Below are 20,711 nucleotides of genomic sequence, written 5' to 3'. Positions count from 1 at the left end.
TGAATGAAGGGCTGCTTTAGTAGCTCAAAACCCAAGGTCCCTGTGGTAAAAGTCTGAAAGAATTTGTCGAAAGTCTGCATATGTAGGTGTATTTCAAGTTACCGCAATAGCAACAAGCGATCAGAAGACGAAAAAATGACGAGGTTGAGCAACAAAGATTTTGAACCCCAGGTTCACACTGAACAAAGGCGCAGGACAAAATGGCGCTCTCCGCGAGGAGGAAACGTCAACTCGCGCAGAGCGTGTATCCGCCCGGGGCTCTCCCAGGGCAACGCTGGGACCAAACTCACGTGAGCTGGAGCGTCCTATGACAGCTCTAGTTAGACTCCTCCCCGGTTTCCGCCACTCCCTGCGCACATGCGCTGCAGGGCCTCAGTAGGATGCCAGTTGCGCAGGCGCAACAGGCCCCGCCTCTCAGGCAACTGACGCAAGGACTGTTCGCAATTTATCCCGTGTGACCTTGAGTCTTTTCTGCCTCCGAGGACCGGGGTTGTCCACGGTTCTGCCTTATACCGCTTTTAGCCTTGTGGTCTCTCACAGAGCCCAGCCTGCCGCAGCCGGCACGGGAGGACACGCTTTTCCCTGCCATCATGCCACGAAGCGTATTAGCCATAGGCCCTGACTCCGGAAACAGCGTTCAGGTATTTTCTTATCAGGCAGCGCGGGCGGCGCCTCAGCGGAAGAGCGGGCTTCCAGGCCGCAGCGATCAAACCCCGCCCCCCACCTCACGTAGTTGGAGGTTTCCAGAAGTGCTAGCACTACCGCGCCGCGCAGTTCTCGGCGGTCCGAGCGCGTGTTTGCTGCCTCGTATTTCCACCATTTAGCAGCCATGATAAACGCCAGCCGAGCCGCAGTAGCCCGTCTTGTCGGCGCCGCAGCCTCCCGGGGCCCCACAGCAGCTCGCCACCAGGTAAGGGACTGCCGGGCCTTCCCCGAGGGGCTCACGGCCTTGGGACTCAGCGCGGCAGGCCACGGCCTTCGGGGTCAGAATCCTCGGGGAGAGACGGGGAGAGACGGAAAATAACGGACGTTCAGTATTCAGTGCTGCCGGTTCAAGGCCTTATACAGGGTTTTGCGTTCCTGTCTCAGGCCCTGCTGAGTCACACTCCTTGGGAGCCTAGAGTTTTATCTCATCAGGTAGCGGGCAGTGGTCCTGATTAGTCCTTTTGAGACGATTAGACAGTTTTGGTCTTGAGTAGAAGGACGATTGTTCGCTGTGAAATGCAGAGTGTGCGAGGACTCCGTTGCTATGATACAACGAAGGAAGAAAGAGCATCTGAGCAGTAAATTAAAAATCAAGCTCTGATTTTCTTGCTTACGAATATTTGACTAGTTAGCTCCCCAAAATTTTGTCCTCCGTTATTTCAGAAAAAATAAGCAAATCAGGAAAAGGCCATGGAGTGGTTGTTCATTATCGTGTAAAAGTAAAAACATACCCTTTGGGGAAACAAGAATTGTGTTTCTTTGCACTCAGGTTGGGTAAAAGAAGACTTGGAAGTAGCCTGAGGTGAGATTGTAACAAAGGTCTTTGACACTGATGGGAAGCCACTCCTGACTTTTTTTCCTCATAAACTGACTTCACAAAATTACTAATTCTAGTTCTCTTAAAGCAGTAGTTTGGAAAGGTCAGAGAAAATGTTTCTGATTAAGTTAAATCTCTACCTGCAACACGTAACATATGTGGGTCTTAGGTAGACACTGCTCCTGATGATGAAATTGAGTAGTATTTTAACATATTTTTACTTCTCCACGGGATATTTGGCAGAGTCTAGAAATAATTTTGGTTGTCACAACCTGGGTAGCCATGCTACTACTGGGTTCTAGTTGTAAAGGCCCAAGTTGCTACTAAACATTCTGCAGTGCATAGAACGGCCCAGCTCCCAACAAAGATTTTGTTCACAATCAATAGTGCCAAGATTGAGAGACCCTTTGGTAATGCAATTCAAGATAATTTTATATCTATTTATTTCTCTGATTTCATTGGGAATATTTGTACTTTATTAGGCTTGTTTGTTTCAGTACCATAACGTCTCTTAAACATGAAATATTTTATTTCAGTATATTTTATACATGGTAACCACTCAGTGAACAGAATTGAAAGTCTCAACCTTTCATGTATTCTTCAGAAGAATAATTAAAACAAGCGCAAGTTTTCATATGTAGTTCATGGCTGATCTTTTTTTTTTTTTTTTTTTTAAGGATGGCTGGAATGGCTTTAGTCATGAAGCTTTTAGAATTGTTTCAAGGCGGGACTATGCGTAAGTATAATTTCATTTCCTTTAGCATTTAGATAATAAATATTAAGCTCCGGAGCAATGGTCTCTAAATTTGTGATTAATTACTTCACTCAGAAAAAAAGACACAGCTAAGTTTATTTATAGAGTATGCATTTTGCCACAGTAGCAAATATTGTTTTCTTATGTTTTCCTACAACCATTTTGGAGATCACTGTTAAGATAACTAATCATAGCATTGTTTTAAATGTCTTACAGATCAGAAGCAATCAAGGGAGCAGTTGTTGGTATTGATTTGGGTACTACCAACTCCTGTGTGGCAGTTATGGAAGGTAAACAAGCAAAGGTGAGCATGATTGGAAGCTCTGGATCATGTAGTGGTAACCAGTACACAATTCAGAATTCTGTGTCCTTTGGCTTAGATAAGGGACATTTTCAAAGCTGCTTTTATAATTCTTAAGACTCTTGTGAGGTGAATCTTTGTGCTTAATTGTATGCTGGTAATAAATGAATGGATTTGACTTCCCAGGATTTAAGTGTGTTCTAGTATAGATGTAAGACTACTAAGTTACCGTTAGGACCCATTGGAATGACTTGTACTGTTGATTACTTCTGTAATTAAAGTTCTGCTTTTTTGTAAGTCAGTTAAACAAAGGCTAAAGGTGCAGGAACAGTCTAGAAGCAAGTGGAGCTCCAAATAATGCATGGGCTGCATCCTAAGTAAGGCATGTTCTTCCTTCTAGAGGAAGTAGAGGCTGTTCCTCCTTTGTTTGTGAAATCTTTATTCCCACCTGGTTCTCCTCAAGAATACTTGGAGCACCTGGATTTTTGAATTCCTTGTTGGCAGTTTTTTTTAATGCCTGAAACTTGTAGGCATCACCAAAAAATCAGAAGTAGATTTAACTCTCCGTATGGAAGGAAAGATTACGTTGTGCAAACATTGAGTACGAAAGATGTGATTTATATTTGTTCCTGTTTTTTGGATGTTCTTAGTTGTAGGTTGTTTGAATCTGCAATAGTAGTTGCTTACTATATCAGCATTCACAGAGCAGAAAAGTATGCCCATTAGTACTGTTTTTTAGTGTTTGTTCTGTGTCTTAAATGATTGGTACAAAGACACTAGTGGTGACTGGAACCTCATTCTCTGTCCTACTTTGGGAGTTTTAGGTGCTAGAGAATGCTGAAGGTGCCAGAACCACCCCTTCAGTTGTAGCCTTTACAGCAGATGGTGAGCGACTTGTTGGCATGCCGGCCAAGCGACAGGCTGTCACCAACCCGAACAACACATTCTATGCTACCAAGCGTCTCATTGGCCGGCGATATGATGACTCAGAAGTTCAAAAAGACATGTGAGTAATAGCAAAAATGTATTTATATGCAAAGGCTATACGGATGAATCTTACCAGCAGGATCCCTGGGGACAGGCCCTGCTCCTGCCAAAAGGGTATCTCCTTCAAAAAATTCAATTCTGCCTTCACAGATTAGGTCTTTGCTATGTGTGACATGATATATTGAAGATTTGGCTAGTCACTCCTGGACCACATAAATTGGCGTTAAACACATAAGGTAGAATAATGGCATAGGCGCCATCTTGATACTGATCGGATATGTTTTCAAGGTTCATCCTTGTTGTGGCATGGATCGGTATTTCATTCCTTTTTATGGCTAAATAATATCCCATTGTATGCATACATACTGCATTTTGTTTATCTGTTTGTTAATGGGCATTTGGGTTGTTTCCACTTTTTGGCTATTACGAATAATGCTACCATAAACATTTGTGTATAGGTTTTTGTGTGGACATATGTTTTCATTTCTCTTGGGTAGACATCTAGTAATGGAATTGGTAGGTCATATGGTATCTCTGTTACCGCTTTCCAAAGCAGCTGCATAAATTTTTGGTGAGAAGAATGTTCAGGTTTCATCAGGATGTTTTTACATGTTAATGATTGCTTTCTGAAGGTTTTCATTAAACAAATTCCTGAAGTTCTCATGTGTTGGCCATGGATCTCTTGGGGTGGAAGATGGGCTTTCATGGTGTATGGTAACCTCATGGTAGGTTGTGCTGGCATGTTTTCTCAAGTATAATTTTTGTGTCTTTCAGTAAAAATGTTCCTTTTAAAATTGTCCGTGCCTCTAATGGTGATGCCTGGGTTGAAGCTCATGGAAAACTCTATTCCCCAAGTCAGATTGGAGCATTTGTGTTGATGAAGATGAAAGAGACTGCAGGTGAGAAAGCTTAGTTCATATCTGGGAAAATTCAGAGAACTGCATGATTCCTCTGAGATCACTGGCTTCCATACCTCAGTGTCCTCTGGATGAGTCTGCAGTGGCTTTTATACAGAATACCTAGGAATGGCAAAACTTTATTACTCTTTCCCTACAAATTGAATTTCTCTTCCAAGTTTTCCTAATGGTGGCTTGCTTGTTTCTTTTTTCCAGAAGGGAAATCAAAAGACTACACATTAAGCTTTTGTGTCTGTTAGGTAAAACTTCCCATTTAAGAAACTAGTGGCTCTTCTAAATCTAAAAGTAGGTCATTGTTGCTGGTGAGCCTTCACTAACATGTTAAAGGTGAGATCTTGGGTTTTTAAAATTGGAGTGTTTTCCTACAAGGTCTCTTCATGTTAGGTCATATGCTAAAAAACTATTGGGTGCTGTTTGTGACCTCAAGAGAGTGACACAGGTTGTTAGGCTACGTTAGTAATTGTAGCCTGTTTCATCTGATAGGGTCTCATGAATGATTTTCATTGATTGCTTTTCCAGAAAATTACTTGGGGCATACAGCAAAAAATGCTGTGATCACCGTCCCAGCTTATTTCAATGACTCTCAGAGACAGGTGAGTTTAATTATCATTTTTAATACATTTATTTATTTATTTATTATTTATTTTTGGCTGCATTGGGTCTTGGTTGCTGCACATGGGCTTCCTCTAGTTGCAGCGAGTTGGGGCTACTCTTCATTGCGGTGGCTTCTCTTGTGGAGCACGGGCTTAGTTGCTCTGCGGCATGTGGGATCTTCCTGGACCAGGGTTCGAACCCATGTCCCCTGCATTGGTAAGAGGATTCTTAACCACTGCTGCCACCAGGGAAGCCCCCCAATTAGCATTTTTATTCAGGAAATTAATGGTACCTGGGACACGGTGGAAAATGCTTTTTTCTTTTTTTATAGGCCACTAAGGATGCTGGCCAGATATCTGGACTAAATGTGCTTCGGGTAATTAATGAACCCACAGCGGCTGCTCTGGCCTATGGTCTAGACAAATCAGAAGACAAAATGTAAGTTTGTGCAGTAAATTCCACCTAGATTTGTGAGACTTAAGTTCATGGAACCTTGAAACTTATCCTAAATCATCATCTTGATTTCATAGTGATTGAGCCTTATACTTAGACTGGAAATGTACTGCCTTGACCTTTTCCCAAGGCTTTTATGGTCTGTGTTTTTCATTCATTTCAAGATTGTCCCTTGATTACTTTTTCTTTTTCAAGTACTGGCTGTGGTCATTTTTTCCCCTTGGTATGCCTGTTGGCAAGTATTCATCCAAAAGAGTGGTTTTTGTTTTTTAACATTTCATTTTAACTGTATGTGTGTTTTACATGTTGCTGTTAGGGCTACCTGTTAAGATATATGTCACTTATGCAGTCATCAACTTTCATAATTATACCTGGGGGGGAAATAGCCAAGTTTATGTTGGTTTGGTTACTGAAATCCATACGCTGTGATGAGTTTTGTTCCTGATGGCCTTTTTTCTTTCTAGCATTGCCGTATATGATTTAGGTGGTGGAACTTTTGATATTTCCATACTGGAAATTCAGAAAGGAGTATTTGAGGTGAAATCCACCAATGGAGACACTTTTTTAGGTGGTGAAGACTTTGACCAGGCCTTGCTGCGTCACATTGTGAAGGAGTTCAAAAGAGAGGTTAGTTACCAGTGTGGTTAATATGTACACATTGGAATACTGAGAATTTCTTTGTTCGTACTGCTATTTGTTTTTTTTTTTTACGATTTTTTTTCCCTTAAGAGAGTGTTGAATAGGCCACTGAAATTGCATTTCAGTTCCATGGGTGCTCTGAACTATTCTGGTTATCGTAGCTTCAAATTGGGAACAAATAACAATTAAAAGGCTATAGCACCTGGTGTACAATAGTACTGTGGCATTTTATATAAGGGACTTGAATATCTTTGGATGTGGGGTATCCACATTTGACAGGGGTTGCTGGAACCAATTCCTCACAGATACCAAGGGATGACTGTATAGGTTTCCCCCACTATCTGAAAATTGAGCCTGCGAAACTTTTGATAAGTTGAAATGTCGTGAAGCTACACATTTTGCTAACGGATGCACAACATAAATGGTTGTATGCTCACAGACAGTTCAAAGCTATGGTGGTGGTTTGGTGCTCAGATAAATGTAGTTACTGGGGAAGGAGCTTGGGGTGCACACTGCCTCTAATGGCTCGCTGCAAAGCAAACGCTGAACATTATTTGCCCTTTTTGCCTTTTTTGTAAAAGTGAAAATCCTTTTTAGATTTCATTTGATTAGCAAAAACAGGTACTAATATAGATCTTTTATAAAAGGGAAGTGGTGTAAAGCAAACTTTGGAAAAGTGGGGGGATACCTGTATTGGAAAATGAATTATGGGAACTCCTTTTTTGAGCTAGAATCCTACAGCTGGAAAGAACTGAGAACAGTTCATCCTCTAACTCCAGACACATATTTCTTTTTCAAAGTAGGTCTTCTTTTTTCCTATAGATTTTTAAGGGCAATAAGTAATTTCTGCTTGTTTATAAAGGTATGGCTCTATTTTGTTTTGTTACACCTTACCTCTGCAATTTAAGTAGTATTCATTTTCTTAACACTAATATATTGTGTGTCTTCACTTTGTAGACAGGGGTTGATTTGACCAAAGACAACATGGCGCTTCAAAGGGTTCGGGAAGCCGCTGAGAAGGCCAAGTGTGAACTCTCTTCATCTGTGCAGGTGAGACGTGGACAAATTCCGCCAGTCTTGATGGATCCTTTCAGCCTGAGTTTACTCGAATAGCATATTCTAATTGGCATAATGTCGGTCAGATTTTTTTTAACAGTTTTCTGGTTGGTGATAAAAAGCCTTTCCATTAGCAAAGGAGCATTATGTTTTTTATGGGTGAGCTGAAGCACCTAAATCAGGTTATGATCTGCTTTCCTGCTGCCACATGAGAACCTGGAATTAGATCTCCTGCCATCTTGCTATATCCCTGTCACGGACCTAACATGCTGTTATTCTGTTCTTAGTGGTTAAGGCAAAGGGAGGCTTCATCTTTCAGAACTGGAGCAACTTTAGCACTCTGGGAAGGGAAGAGGTATTTATAGCATCTGTCATTGTGTTGGTAAAGTGGGTGACCTTCAGTCACATCTGGATTTTCTTTTTTCTTTTTTTTTTTTTTTTCTTTTTAATAGCAGCTATAAGGAGTGACAGAGCTGTACAGGGTCATCCATGAAGTTGATGGTATTCCCTCGTCCTGCTGTCAGAATTTGCAGCACGATGGTTGGGGCCGAAATATGTGGCATTACCAGAGGATAGCTTATAATTCTTCCCAGGGGTTGTCACTTTATGAAACAGGACGTTGGTTAGTTTTACTGTGGCTCTGTCCTGTTGATAGGTATTTGGATTGTTTTCCACCATTTTGCTATTATAGCAAGGTGTATTGACCATCCTTGTACATTAATGTTTGTGCATATGTGATTGTAAGTCTATAGGTTAAATTTATAGAAGCACTTATTACCCTTGAGTTTATAATGTGGTTTGGGGAGGTGGACACTAATGAGAACATTATATTAATAAATGTCAGAAGTAATGTAGAGGTTAAGAGTTACTCTGCAGGCAGACTGGTGGAGATGAAGTCCTTATTTCATTACTTATTAGCTGTGTGACTTTGAATGAATTACTTAACATTTCTGTTTTCTTGTCTATAAAATGAGGATAAATGGTGCTCCATTCCCCCTTAGAGTTGTGAGGATTAGTAAATTAATACATGTAACATGCTTAGGACAATATGTAATAAATAGTAAGTGTTACTCTAAATGTATGTATTAATTTTGTTTTTTTAAAAAGCAAAGTTAGATTTATAATAAAGGAACCTGACAGGTGTTTGACATAATTAGGAGAGCTTCTGAAAGGTGAGTTAATCAGGAAGAGAGAAAGGGTCAGGTAAGTATGAGGTTCTCGGGTAAAGACCTGAGTAAGGGTCAGTGTGGCTGAAGTACAGACTAGACTGGCAGGAGGAACATAGAAGATAAGGCTAGAGGCTTTATAGATTGGGGACTTGGTATCTTTCCTGAGATAATGACAACTACTGAAAAATTTTAAGGTGGGCCGGTAACATGGTCAGATTTGGGGAAAGCACTCTGAGGTGGAGTGCTCTTTGTGGCAGCCTGAGTGGGTGTGGGAAAATGTTGGGAGGCTATTGCAGCACACCAGGTGGTGAGAGAGGAAGGACTTGGACCAGAGTGTGGTAGTGAGAGATACATGGTTGGAATTGAGAGAGAAGAGGGACAGAACTTCATGGTGGAACTGGCTTTCAAGGGTGGAGAACCCTGGAGTTTTTCACCTGGTCATTAATATATAGCATATAGAACTGCACTAATACAGTAACTACATGTGGCTATTTAAAATTAAATACAATTTTTAAGAATTCCATTTCTCAGTTCCACTAGCTGTATTTCAAGTATTCAGCCACATGTGACTAGTGGCTGCTGGATTGAAAAGCACAGATAGAGAACATTCCCATTGCCACAGAAAGTTCTGTTGGATTGCATTACTATAGATAATTTTATTTACTGATTCGGTTTGTTAACATTTTGCAAAGAAAGAGAAAATTGTTATTGGTGTTCTTGAAACTATATCCAATATCACTGTTTTTACAAAAGATGTGTTGATTCTCCCTATAAAGCATTTATCTGTCCAGGGTACTCTACCTGAAGAAAGCTGGTTAAGGATTTGCTCCCTTCAGTCTTTATTCCCTGTTGGCCTTGCTTTGTGAAGTTGGAGGGGCAGCATACACAAACTCTGTTCCTGGGGGTTCACCCCGAGACACCTGTTTCTGCATTTTTAGTAGTGAGTTTTGTTAGTCTAAATATTCTTAATCCATGCCTTATCAGGATTTTAGGTTTATTAAGTACTGTATGTTACATGGTGTGACTGTAGCAGTGTTAGCTACTCCCTGGGGATGTGATAGCAGTAGTCAGTCCTTGTAGTTCTCTTTAGCATTTTTGTTGTAGCTTTCTTAACCATCTTCCTGAAACTTGGAAAGCCCTGGTTTGGTGGCAGATTATTTGGTTCAGAGCATACCTTTCACATTTTTCTTAATGTGCAAGGAAATCTTTTAAAACTTGGTAAAAGAACACAGTAGTGTGATTCTTAATATATTTTTAATGGCAGGACAGACTGTTCTTCACCTCCTGAATGGGGATTTTTCCTGCTTCTCTATTCCTTTCTTCACTGTTAATAACAGATTTATAGTGTTTACTTCTGGGAAGATAAGAGGTTGAATCTTAAAGAGTCACTGTCTTTGGTGGCCGTTCATTTAAAGTGTCTGACCCTCCCTGTGACTTTCACAGTCTTCCTTTCCTAGGGTATAGTCTTTAATTGAAGTAATAGAGAGACTTCACTACTGGTCTCCCTGCTTCCTTTGCAGACTGACATCAATTTGCCATACCTTACAATGGATGCTTCTGGACCCAAGCATTTGAATATGAAGCTGACCCGGGCTCAGTTTGAGGGGATTGTTACTGATCTAATCAGAAGGACCATAGCTCCATGCCAGAAAGCCATGCAAGATGCAGAAGTCAGCAAAAGTGACATAGGAGAAGTGATTCTGGTTGGTGGCATGACTAGGATGCCCAAGGTAAGGACCCATGGAATTCTTGACATAGAGAGCAGAGAGGGCCAACACATAATTATTTCTTAGGACATGACATATGGCTTATGTTGTGTAAGGACATGAATATGTGGCCTTTCTACCATGCTGACCTGAAAGGAGGATGAATTTGTGCCCTTGCTAAAGAGTTCTTAAAGGGTATTTTAAAAAAAGGATTAGGAAAGGGGAGAATGTCTTTGGGGTAGCAGCAAGGAGGATCCTGAACTTCAGTTTTATAGAATTTTTAGGAATGAAACAAAGTTTGCGGTCAGAGACAGCTTAACATCTTGGTACTAACTAGCTTCTATGGGCAATTTTGGACATGTGTTTTGCAGTATAGTGTTTGGGGTTTCTAAAGGCATCTCTTCAACAGAGATTTGTGCAATGATGCATTTTATCAACACATCATTCTGAAAAGACAGGTGTGTGGAAAACTAATAACTGAGCACAGAACCTGTTGATGGTGTAATTCTTTATATCTTGAATAGAACTATCTTGGGTCTTGATTTTCATAATTTTTCCTTTGGAGTACTTGTGCTTAGGAAAATGATGCCTACAATAAATCTGAAGTGAAAAGGAGAGACTTTGAACCAGGCAGATATCTTTATGTTAATAAATTATCCCAGATGTTATTCAAATAGAACTTTTTCCTAGCATTAGTAAAATAAGCAGGAGGGGAAAACATGCCTCATACTTGCACCAGTATTGAATTACTACTGCTTCTGTTAAGCTGATTTTTAGTTGATACGTAGAAGAGGACTTGGACTATACAAATTAAGTCCCCTTGCCTTGTACCTTGTATTTCTAATTGGATGTGTTGCTTGGGAAACCAGGAAACAAAATTTAGGCAAATTGTTCCCAAATTTAAAAGGGCTATGAATGAGATACTCAAGAGTAAAGTGTATGGGTAACCAAACAATATACTTAATTCATTAACAAGAACTCAACTACAAAATAATTTGGGTAAATGTTCTTGGATCTGAAGCACCCTGTCCTGAGACCTGGTGGGGTCTCAGGACACATGTGCTGTTCTCCCCTTCTCAGGCAATTGCCCTGAGTAGTGAGTGACAAGGTTCTTTTTTCTTGGTGCTCAGGTTCAGCAGACTGTGCAGGATCTCTTTGGCCGAGCCCCAAGTAAAGCTGTCAATCCTGATGAGGCTGTGGCCATTGGAGCTGCCATTCAGGGAGGTGTGTTGGCTGGTGATGTCACAGATGTGCTACTCTTGGATGTCACTCCCCTGTCTCTGGGTATTGAGACTCTGGGAGGTGTCTTCACCAAGCTTATTAACAGGAACACCACTATTCCAACCAAGAAGAGCCAGGTAAAAGCCACCCCACCCTATTTGTCACAGAGATACTAGGTTCTGTAAGGGTGTGATTGTAGCCACTTCTGTGAGCTTTTCCTAGAAAACTTTCCTTTTTGTTTTGCAGTCCATACTAGTTGAATGTTGAGGGGTGGTAAGAATATTGTCCTTTGTTCTCTTTTGTTCCTGGAAAAGTTCTCTTTACCTGTCAGCCAGTGGTGATGATTTTAGGGAAGTCATCAATAGTCTCTCCTTCTCAGGATAATAATTGCCAGAAGGAGCCTCATCATTTGAGACTAAATTCCTATACTCTTCTGTTCTCAAAGGCAGTAAAAAGAATGGCGTGGCCGAGACCAGGGGAGTGTGCTTGTCTCCCTGGAGAATGATAGGGGTTCTGAGATATCAAGCCAGGGTTATTTGGACAATGGCTTGGTCTTAGATTAAGAATTATTTCCTTTCTCAGTTTTGGTGTTTTTCTGAAAGAACTATGGCTATTGCTATGTTTGCAGTGATGTATTGCCAACACATCATTCTGAAGAAAAGTGTGTGGTGATTTCCTAATACTATGAGCATAAAATAAATGTCCTCTCTGACCCATTTCTCTGGATGAGCATGTTTCAACATCTCGCTTTTTATAGCTCCTTCTCTTGAGGCCTTCTGTGCTAATGCTGCATCTTTGTACAATGCATTTGCTTAGCTGAAAACAATAGCTATTGTATGCCCTTTTGCTGTGCTAATCCTACTCCTGTTCTCTATAAAGACATAAGCCTTTGTTTTGAACATAGTGTACATTAGGATTCTTCCAATGTTGGGATGTGAATTTCTTTCTTTGGTTTGTTGCACTTTGTAAGGGGGAGTAGGCTGGAGGGAAAAAATCAGGCTGCCAACCCAGCAAGTTTCCTTTTTCTCCCTAGGTGTTTTCTACAGCTGCTGATGGACAGACTCAAGTGGAGATTAAAGTGTGTCAGGGTGAGAGAGAGATGGCTGGAGACAACAAACTTCTTGGACAGTTTACTTTGGTAGGTATTGGGAATCATGAATGTTATGCTCATTTTTTTATGGTGAAGTTACACTATTCTAACCCCTAATATTACCATAAACTGCTGACAGACGCAGTCTGTGTTATCTTAGCATAGTATTCAAATGAATTCTGCAACTGGATAACCATGGCTTCAGTTTTTACCTGAAAGCCCTGCTTCTTGTGCCTTAGGAACTAAATAAAGAAGCTTGTAAGAGCCAGGGAAATGTTAATAAACAGTGCTTATTAGAAGAAATTCCTGATTACTATTTTACTACTTTGAAAGACATTTGATATTGTTACTGGCTGCTACTTCGTCATCGTCGTCTTTTTTTTTTGGCTGTGCTCTGTGGCATGTGGGATCTTACTTAGTTCCCTGACCAGGGATTGAACCTGTGCCCTCTGCAGTGGAAGCACAGAGTCTTAACCACTGGACCGCCAGGGAAGTCCCTTGTTTCTGGCTTCTAGTCAGCATCGCTTATTGCTTGTTGGGATGAATGATGGAAAAGTTTACTCTTCACACATTGTGTGTCCTTAGGTACATAAAGCCATTGTGGTTACTTGCTATAGCCAACCTTCACTAGTATGAGTCCTATTTATTTCAAGCAGCAATGAAATTACCACCCTCACCGACAAACTCATGTTTTTGTACATTTAAGTGAAAGTTTCACTTGTTCCTCCCAGAAACCAAGTAATTTCTTCCCCAGAAGACCGTATAGGTTTTGGAAATAGAGCACTGGACCCCTTTGTGAGAGGAGCTTACTCTGGTGTTTATTTATTCTAGATTGGGATTCCCCCAGCCCCTCGTGGAGTCCCTCAGATTGAAGTTACATTTGACATTGATGCCAATGGGATTGTACATGTTTCTGCCAAAGATAAGGGTACAGGACGCGAGCAGCAGAGTAAGTACTCAATTATTAAGACTGTAAGAGTGAGGTGAGGGACTTTTCTCTGTTGGGAACTAGACCCTCTAGATTGGGCATTATCTTTTCCCCTAGCCTCAGGGGAGGATGATGAGTCCTCTTTGCCCTCTTTCTCCTCAGTTATCAGTGTCACATTAACAGGTATGGTGTTTATGTCCCCAAAAAAGGCAAGCACTGAGCCTCTGGATTGCTGAAGTTTTGGTAGGTAGGACAGTTAGTTGTTCTCTGTATATTTTAGACCCTTGGTTTCCCTCTGCTTATTGTAGGACAGTAGGATATTCCCCTTCTTCATAATGCACATCAAGCTACTCTGAAGAGGAGGATTCTTTTTCTTAATACAGTAGAGGAAGAAGCATATAATTTTCCTGGGAAATAACGAGGTGCCTTCTTTTCACTATAGTTGTGATCCAGTCTTCCGGTGGGTTAAGCAAAGATGATATTGAAAATATGGTTAAAAACGCAGAGAAGTATGCTGAGGAAGACCGGCGAAAGAAGGTGATTACTTTGCTCATAACTTCTATGTGAAATGCCTTTCTTATTCTCAGACTCCCCATATCAAAATTTTCATGTTACAGAATCCAGCTAAAACCTTACAGACATCTCAGACCACAGTGATATCTCCCTCTTAACTGTTTATACTCTGTTAACTGTATGTCGCGGTTTTCATGTTGTCTTCTTAGTGAGGACATTCAGCCAACTAGTTGATTGGGAAGTCTTCATTCATATTACATTTTTAATTTCTCTTAGGAACGAGTTGAAGCAGTTAATATGGCTGAAGGAATCATTCATGACACAGAAACCAAGATGGAAGAATTCAAGGACCAATTGCCTGCTGATGAGGTAAACCCTCTTTTAAAATAGCTCAAGAAGTTGGGAGGCATCATCACCAATGTCAGTGAAGGTCATTTTTCTGTATGGGTCTTGATAGGAATTTAGTTTTTAAAAAATGTTTCTAAACATTCTGCTGTGTGTTACGGGATAAGAACCAGAAAAAGTGAGGGTCTGGTTTTGTTTTGTTTTTAAGTGCCACAAGCTAAAAGAAGAGATTTCCAAAATGAGGGAGCTCCTCGCTCGAAAAGACAGTGAAACAGGACAAAACATAAGACAGGCAGCATCTTCCCTTCAGCAAGCATCACTGAAGCTCTTCGAAATGGCATACAAAAAGGTACAAGGCTGTTTTACTCAATGACTATTTTGCTCCTAACTTAATGTAACTGCTCTTGATTACTGTCACTGATGGCTCCTACATAGCCATTTATGGAACTGGGAGTATTGGAATTGGAAATATCCTTCTTCCTGCCTTCTTGACTACTTTGGGTGGGAGGGAGGGAGGGAGGGTGAGGTCAAAGGGAAGAAATCACTAAAACTGGGAGAGTGGAACAGTCAGGATATGGCTTTTTCGTTTTTAGTTCATCAGAGAGCAAACTGTCACCCTTAACATTAAACAAGTGACTCTCATGTTTTCTTATAGATGGCATCTGAGCGGGAAGGCTCTGGAAGTTCTGGCACTGGGGAGCAAAAGGAAGATCAGAAGGAAGAGAAACAGTAACAGCAGTAAACTTTGGAGTCGAAAGGACAACATATTATGATGCTTGGGAGTGACGGGATTTCCTGAGCTGAAATGGGCAAAACTTCAGTCTTCTACTGTGTTTTTGCAGTACTCTATATATAATTTCCTGAATATGTAAATTTAGTGACCATTAGCTAATGATCATTTAACAAGTGATAGTTCCCAACAGTACAAAGTTCACAGTATTCTGTCCCTAGCCTGTCATTCTTTTTCAGTTGCATGTAAAATGGGGGGAAAGATGATTTATTGATCATTCTAAAGATTTAACGTTGTTTTGTGCTGAAGTGGCTGTATTTTCAAAGGGGTGAAACCATCTCACACACTGAAGACAGTATCTGGAATGAGACCATAGGGGGATGAGATCCTTCTAGTTACCTAAGTACTGCTGTACCAGCCTGTGTGTATATGGATTTCTTCAACTGAGGCCTTGCAAGGCAAGCCAGCTGTGCCATGTTGGGAGGTAGGGCAGGGGAAGCTAAATCAATGGAAAACTAAGCTAGCTATTTATGTGAGGTCCAGCTTCTAAAACACAAGTCTCCCAAACTTTCTGAAGGCATACTTTCCTAGCTACCCTTTGGCCTGTGTCTGGCACCTGTATCCCTGATGACTGTTCTTTTTGATCCATTCTGGATTTTTAAAAAAATAAATAGGAAAAGCATTTTGATCTCTTCTCTGTGAGGGGTGAGGCTCTGAGATTTAGCTTCAGAAATATGACATAAATCACATTTCCCAACTCCCTGACCTCGATACAGGATTTTCTAACACTGGCATTTGAATTTCTAACAAATTGAAAACTTGGGAAGGCCGATATAATAATAAGCATTATCACCAAAGACAAGTCTGGTTCAGAGGAGGCTTTTTTTTTTTTCCCCTCCCTAGCCCCATCTGAGGTTTGGAATGTTGAAATAGTCTTTAGCTCTCTAACATGAAAATCAGGCCTCTATTTCCAGGCTGCTTTCTGCTCTAAATAAGTCCAACCAGAATTGGCTTACAGTAATGAAACACGTCTAGTATTAAGTCCTAAGGTGACTTCAGTGGCTCAATAATAACAGGAACCCAGATTCTTTCTATAGTTTTGCTTTTTCATCCTCAGTGACTTGCCTTGTCCTAATTTCTCTATGTAGTTCTAAATATCACATGCTAACAACTTCAGAACCAGGAAGGTGACTGCATCTTAGAACTCACAAGTTTTAAGAATTATTTAAGTTTATTTCTTAAAAATTAAGGGCTTCCCTGGTGGCGCAGTGGTTAAGAATCCGCCTGCCAATGCACGGGACAAGGGTTCAAGCCCTGGTCCGGGAAGTTCCCACATGCCACGGAGCAATGAAGCCCGTACGCCACAACTACTGAGCCTGTGCTCTAGAGCCCAAAAGCCACAACTACTGAGTCCTCGTGCCCCAACTACTGAAGCGCGCGCGCCTAGAGCCCGTGCTCCGCAACAGGAGAAGCCACCGCAATGAGAAGCCCATGCACCGCAACGAAGAGTAGCCCCCGCTCACCGCAACTGGAGAAAGCACGCACGCAGCAAGGAAGACCCAACGCAGCCAAAAATAAATAAAATAAATAAATTTTTTAAAAAAATTGAGATTGTTTACGTGATAATTACGTTTCTGGAAAATTGTTTATTAACACCCTTTTAAAAGCTTGAGGTTTCATATGAGAAATAATAGCTTCAAATTTTCAGCCACATGACCACTTGGTGGGAACCTTGTGGGATGTCCAGTAATTCTTTATGAAGGATTGTTTTGTGGCATGCTGGGGAAGATAATTAGCATCTCTGGTTGGCCCTTGCTCACTAAATGCGTCTAGTGTTTACCAATCATTGTGATAACTAAGCCTCTCCAGCATTTCCAAAGCACCCCAATTCAGAACTGGTTTATATTATTCAAGATTCATCTTTGAGATCAGTGAGAGGAGCCAAGCATGCCCTGAACAAAATGGGTTTTATTAGGTGGGGAGAAGAGCTGCTTGGGCAGGTACCCACAGATAACTGTCTCAAGCTGTGCCATGAGTGGTTAATATAGTAGTATTTCGGTTACCTACTAATAAAACTAATAATCAGCACAAGTAGCCTTGAACAAAAATTTAAATTCAGATAGTCTTCCTTTTGTGGTGACAAGTGCTTGATAGGTTCCAAAAGGAAAACTTCCTGGGATTATTCCAGTTGTCTTCCCCACTTAAAACTCCACCCTTGCTACACAACAGTACAACACGTGATCTGACCCCTCAATACCTTTCTTTTCCCCTACTCTCCTACTGCACTTTGACCCTGCTTGGACAGTCTTCCCACAGATTTCTACCTGACTCATCCCTCACTTTTTTCATAAGTCATAAGGTTTTTTTTTTTTTTTTTAATTTAGTCATAAGGTTTTGAAATGTCATAAAACATGCTGCCTTCAAGTCCCTGTCATTTCCTATCCTTACCCTACTCTTTTTCCACAGCAGTTATTACCACCTAATTTGTCTTTCCCCCCATTGCTATGGTCTGAATTTTTAGGTCCCCCAAATCCCTATGTTGAAATCCTAACTCCTACGGTGATGGTATTAGGAGGTGGGGCCTTTGGGAGGTGGTAGATCAATAAAAAGGGCTCTAGAAATCCCTGATCCCCTTCCACCATATGAGGACACGTTTAAGTTTATGACCTGGAAGAGGGCCCTCACCTGACCATGCTGGCACCCCGATCTCAGACTTCCCAGCCTTCAGAACTGCAATATAAATTTTGTTCATAAGCTACCCAGCCTGTGTTATTTTGTTATGGCAGCCTGAACGGACTAAGACCCACCATTTTAAGTTTCAAGAGGCCAGAAACTTGTTCATTGCTATTTTCCAACATTAGAACAATGCTTAGCACTTAAGCACTCAAATCTTTTGTCAAATCAGTCTCTCCCACTGTCCAAAACTCTTGGGTGGTTTGGTTTCTCCATTTGAGAGAGAAAGGCCTTAATTTTTATGTATAGATTATACTCTCATCTGTCAAGAGTTCTAGGGGCAACAAACTAAACCCAGAAATTAGAACTTAACTGGTAAAAGATAAGTCTTAATTAGGAAAAGAATTCAAGGAGAAATTAATAGTAATGTTTAGAGGACTAAAAATGTGGCCTGAGGTATTCCTGGGCCAGCAAAGGGGGAATACCAATGACCAGAATAAATGCGCAACCCTCTTTTATACTTCCTAGGTATAAAAGTCCAATTCTGTTGCTGACTCTCTTGAAAAAATTTACCCAAGTGGAGTTTTTACTCAACTTTTTATTTCAAACCTATTCTTAGAAAATTAAGAGAACGGTATAATGAACACACATAAAACACCATTCACCTAGATTCAATTAGCATTTTGCCACATTTGCACTCTCACACTTGTGTGTGTTCACTCTATTAATGTTTTCTGAACATCATGACACTTCAGCCTAAATGTTTCAGCACTCTTAACGTTCTCCCCGCAAATATTATATATATACAGGAAATTTAGCACTGATATACTACTACCATATATATAGTCCATATAAAAATTTCCCTGATTGTCTCAACTTTTTCATCTAAGGTCAAATCAAAGATTGCACATGGCATTTAGTTCTAGTTCCTTTTCCTAAGAATAGTTCCTTTGCCTTTTTGTCTTTTCATGATGTTGATAGTTTTGAAGGGTACAGGCCATTTGTTTTACAGAAGAGCCCTTTGTTCAGATTCACTTGCTGATTTCCTTGTGCTCAGCGTCATGTACACATTATTGGTAGGGATACTACGTAAGTCTTGTGTCTTAATCAATGCATCAATTACCAGGGAAAACAAGATATCAATTCTGTGCTTTGCTCCACACTTCATTCTTAAGATAACCTTTAATAAGTAATCTGTGGGGATGGCTTAATTTTAAGTATAACATTTATACTAGGGATTCTATAGCAAGAAGGAGCAGTAAAGAGAAAAGCAAGTCCTTACAAATGGTACATGAGAAGATAGGGAGTAAAGAGACAACTCAAAATTTGAAAATAAACTGCTTCAAGCAAAGACCCTTCACTATTTCAGATACCACTGTGACTCCATTCTCCAGTCCTAAGGCTGCTTTGTTAAGGCTATGTCTCTACCTTTCCTTCCTCTGGTATCAGAAGAACAATGAAATGAGTGAAAGCCCTAAATAGAGGAGCTATAAGGCAACCTACATTATTCAACCTGTGAAGGAGGTAATGTAGCATTTACAGAAAGAACCATTGAAACAGCCATTTTAGTAGGTCAAAAACAGTTGAATATCACCAATTTCATATTGTTAAACCTAATTACAATGTACCATCAATCCCATTTCTGCTGCGGTAAGTCAGGAAATGGAAATCTATCTTCACACTAAAGAGAATACTGCAGCTGAACCAACCTTTAATAATTAAGCTGAGTGAGATCCCAGGAAACAGGAAATGTTCCACCTAAACCGTAAGCTCTTAAACAGGTTCTTGGAGCCCCTGACCCAGAGGGTAGAGATTTGGGGCAATGGTTGGGAAGTGGGGAGTCCCCGTGAGTGACTTCAGGGGGTCCATAAACCACTGATTATAAAATGCAAGACTGCAAATATTAATTTTTCTGGGGAAACGGTCCATTGCTTTTACTGATTTCTTGAAGGAATCTGTGACCAAAAGGTTAAGAACCACAGATTTCCTAAATGGGAAACCAATCTACCTTACTAGTCTAACTGCTTAAATTCAAGCCATACGCCTTGGTCCACGTCCCCCTTGCCTTTAGCCATCTCCTCAGTCTTGCCTTTCCATATCTTAGGTATCCTTGGTCTACCCTCTTCTATGAAGCCTTCCCCATTCAGCCCACACTGGCTGTTTCACTCAAATTCTTACACTCTTATTTTTCAATTTTTTAATGTTCAATTCAGGAACTTATTATAGCTTTTAATATTTTCTCCCATCTTCCTTTGGATTATTCTGAAGCAAATTCCAGAAATCATAATTTTACTCTAACATTGTAACTCTAAAAAGGTTATTCTATAAAATATAACAATATGATCACATCGAAAAAAATTAACAACTCCTTAATGGCAAAAACTTGAATGTTCAAATTATCCCAATATTTTCAAAAACTTTTTTTTTTTTTGGCCACGCCACGTGGCATGCAGGATCTTAGTTCCCTGACGAGGGGTTGAACCCAGGCCCCCTGCACTGGGAGCGTGGAGTCTTAACCACTGGACTGCCAGGGAAGTCTCATAACTTTTTCAACTGTTAAAGAGTCAGGAGCCAATAAAGGCCATACCCTATATTGGTTATGTCCCTTAAGTCTCTTTTAAACTATAGGTTTCCTTGCCTCTTTTTCCTCTGCTTTGCAATTTATTTGTTGAAGAAACTGTGCCACCTGTCCTGTAGTCCTGTAATCTCCTACATTCTACATTTCACTGATTGCATTCTTATGATGTCATTTAACATTCTCTTCCATCCCCACTTGGTCTGACTCAAGTTAAGCTTTTTGACAAGATTAGTTCATCAGCGGGTATATAATTCTGGTTGGCTCTTTTGTGATGTTAGCAGCCACTGATGATCATTACCTAGATCTCTAATTTCATTAAAGGTATACTATTCTATCTTTTCTTCATTTTTTTATATGGAATACCTCTCTAGTGAGAAACTTCCCCTCATAACAAGTAACTAGTTACCCTGAGGTAGAGTTCATATGGGAAAGGCTTCTTTATGTACTGGATTTTAGGATGAGTTAGACCTGTAGTATTAATCAAAGGTGAGACCAGTGAGATTTCTTGGGTGTCTTTGTGAACTCACGGATTTTA

General features: G+C 40.5%; 1 protein-coding gene, 1 long non-coding RNA gene and 2 other non-coding genes across 4 annotated transcripts in view; 3 read left to right on the top strand and 1 right to left on the bottom strand.

The window, feature by feature from the left end:
- LOC118891858 overlaps positions 1-20,711 on the bottom strand; it is a 79,084-nt gene that overhangs the window by 56,333 nt on the left and 2,040 nt on the right. The window lies entirely within an intron of this gene.
- On the top strand, positions 411-15,617 carry HSPA9 (heat shock protein family A (Hsp70) member 9). The gene is made up of 17 exons (XM_036845651.1): positions 411-910; positions 2,200-2,258; positions 2,493-2,580; positions 3,402-3,583; positions 4,339-4,463; positions 5,001-5,074; positions 5,407-5,513; positions 5,993-6,155; positions 7,125-7,217; positions 9,913-10,122; positions 11,229-11,456; positions 12,353-12,457; positions 13,241-13,358; positions 13,780-13,874; positions 14,127-14,219; positions 14,404-14,544; positions 14,851-15,617. Exons 1-17 carry the CDS (start codon positions 830-832, stop codon positions 14,926-14,928), a joined length of 2,040 nt encoding a protein of 679 aa, XP_036701546.1. The 5' UTR covers positions 411-829; the 3' UTR covers positions 14,929-15,617.
- LOC118893710 lies at positions 10,514-10,584 on the top strand. The gene has a single exon (XR_005019559.1). It is a non-coding gene; the product is annotated as a small nucleolar RNA SNORD63 (small nucleolar RNA).
- LOC118893711 lies at positions 11,942-12,012 on the top strand. Its single transcript, XR_005019560.1, has one exon. It is a non-coding gene; the product is annotated as a small nucleolar RNA SNORD63 (small nucleolar RNA).

The sequence above is a fragment of the Balaenoptera musculus genome, chromosome 3, assembly GCF_009873245.2.
Source record: "Balaenoptera musculus isolate JJ_BM4_2016_0621 chromosome 3, mBalMus1.pri.v3, whole genome shotgun sequence".
Lineage (NCBI taxonomy): Eukaryota > Metazoa > Chordata > Mammalia > Artiodactyla > Balaenopteridae > Balaenoptera > Balaenoptera musculus.
Note: the sequence above shows the minus strand (reverse complement) of the source record. Positions and strands in the feature narration are given on the sequence as shown.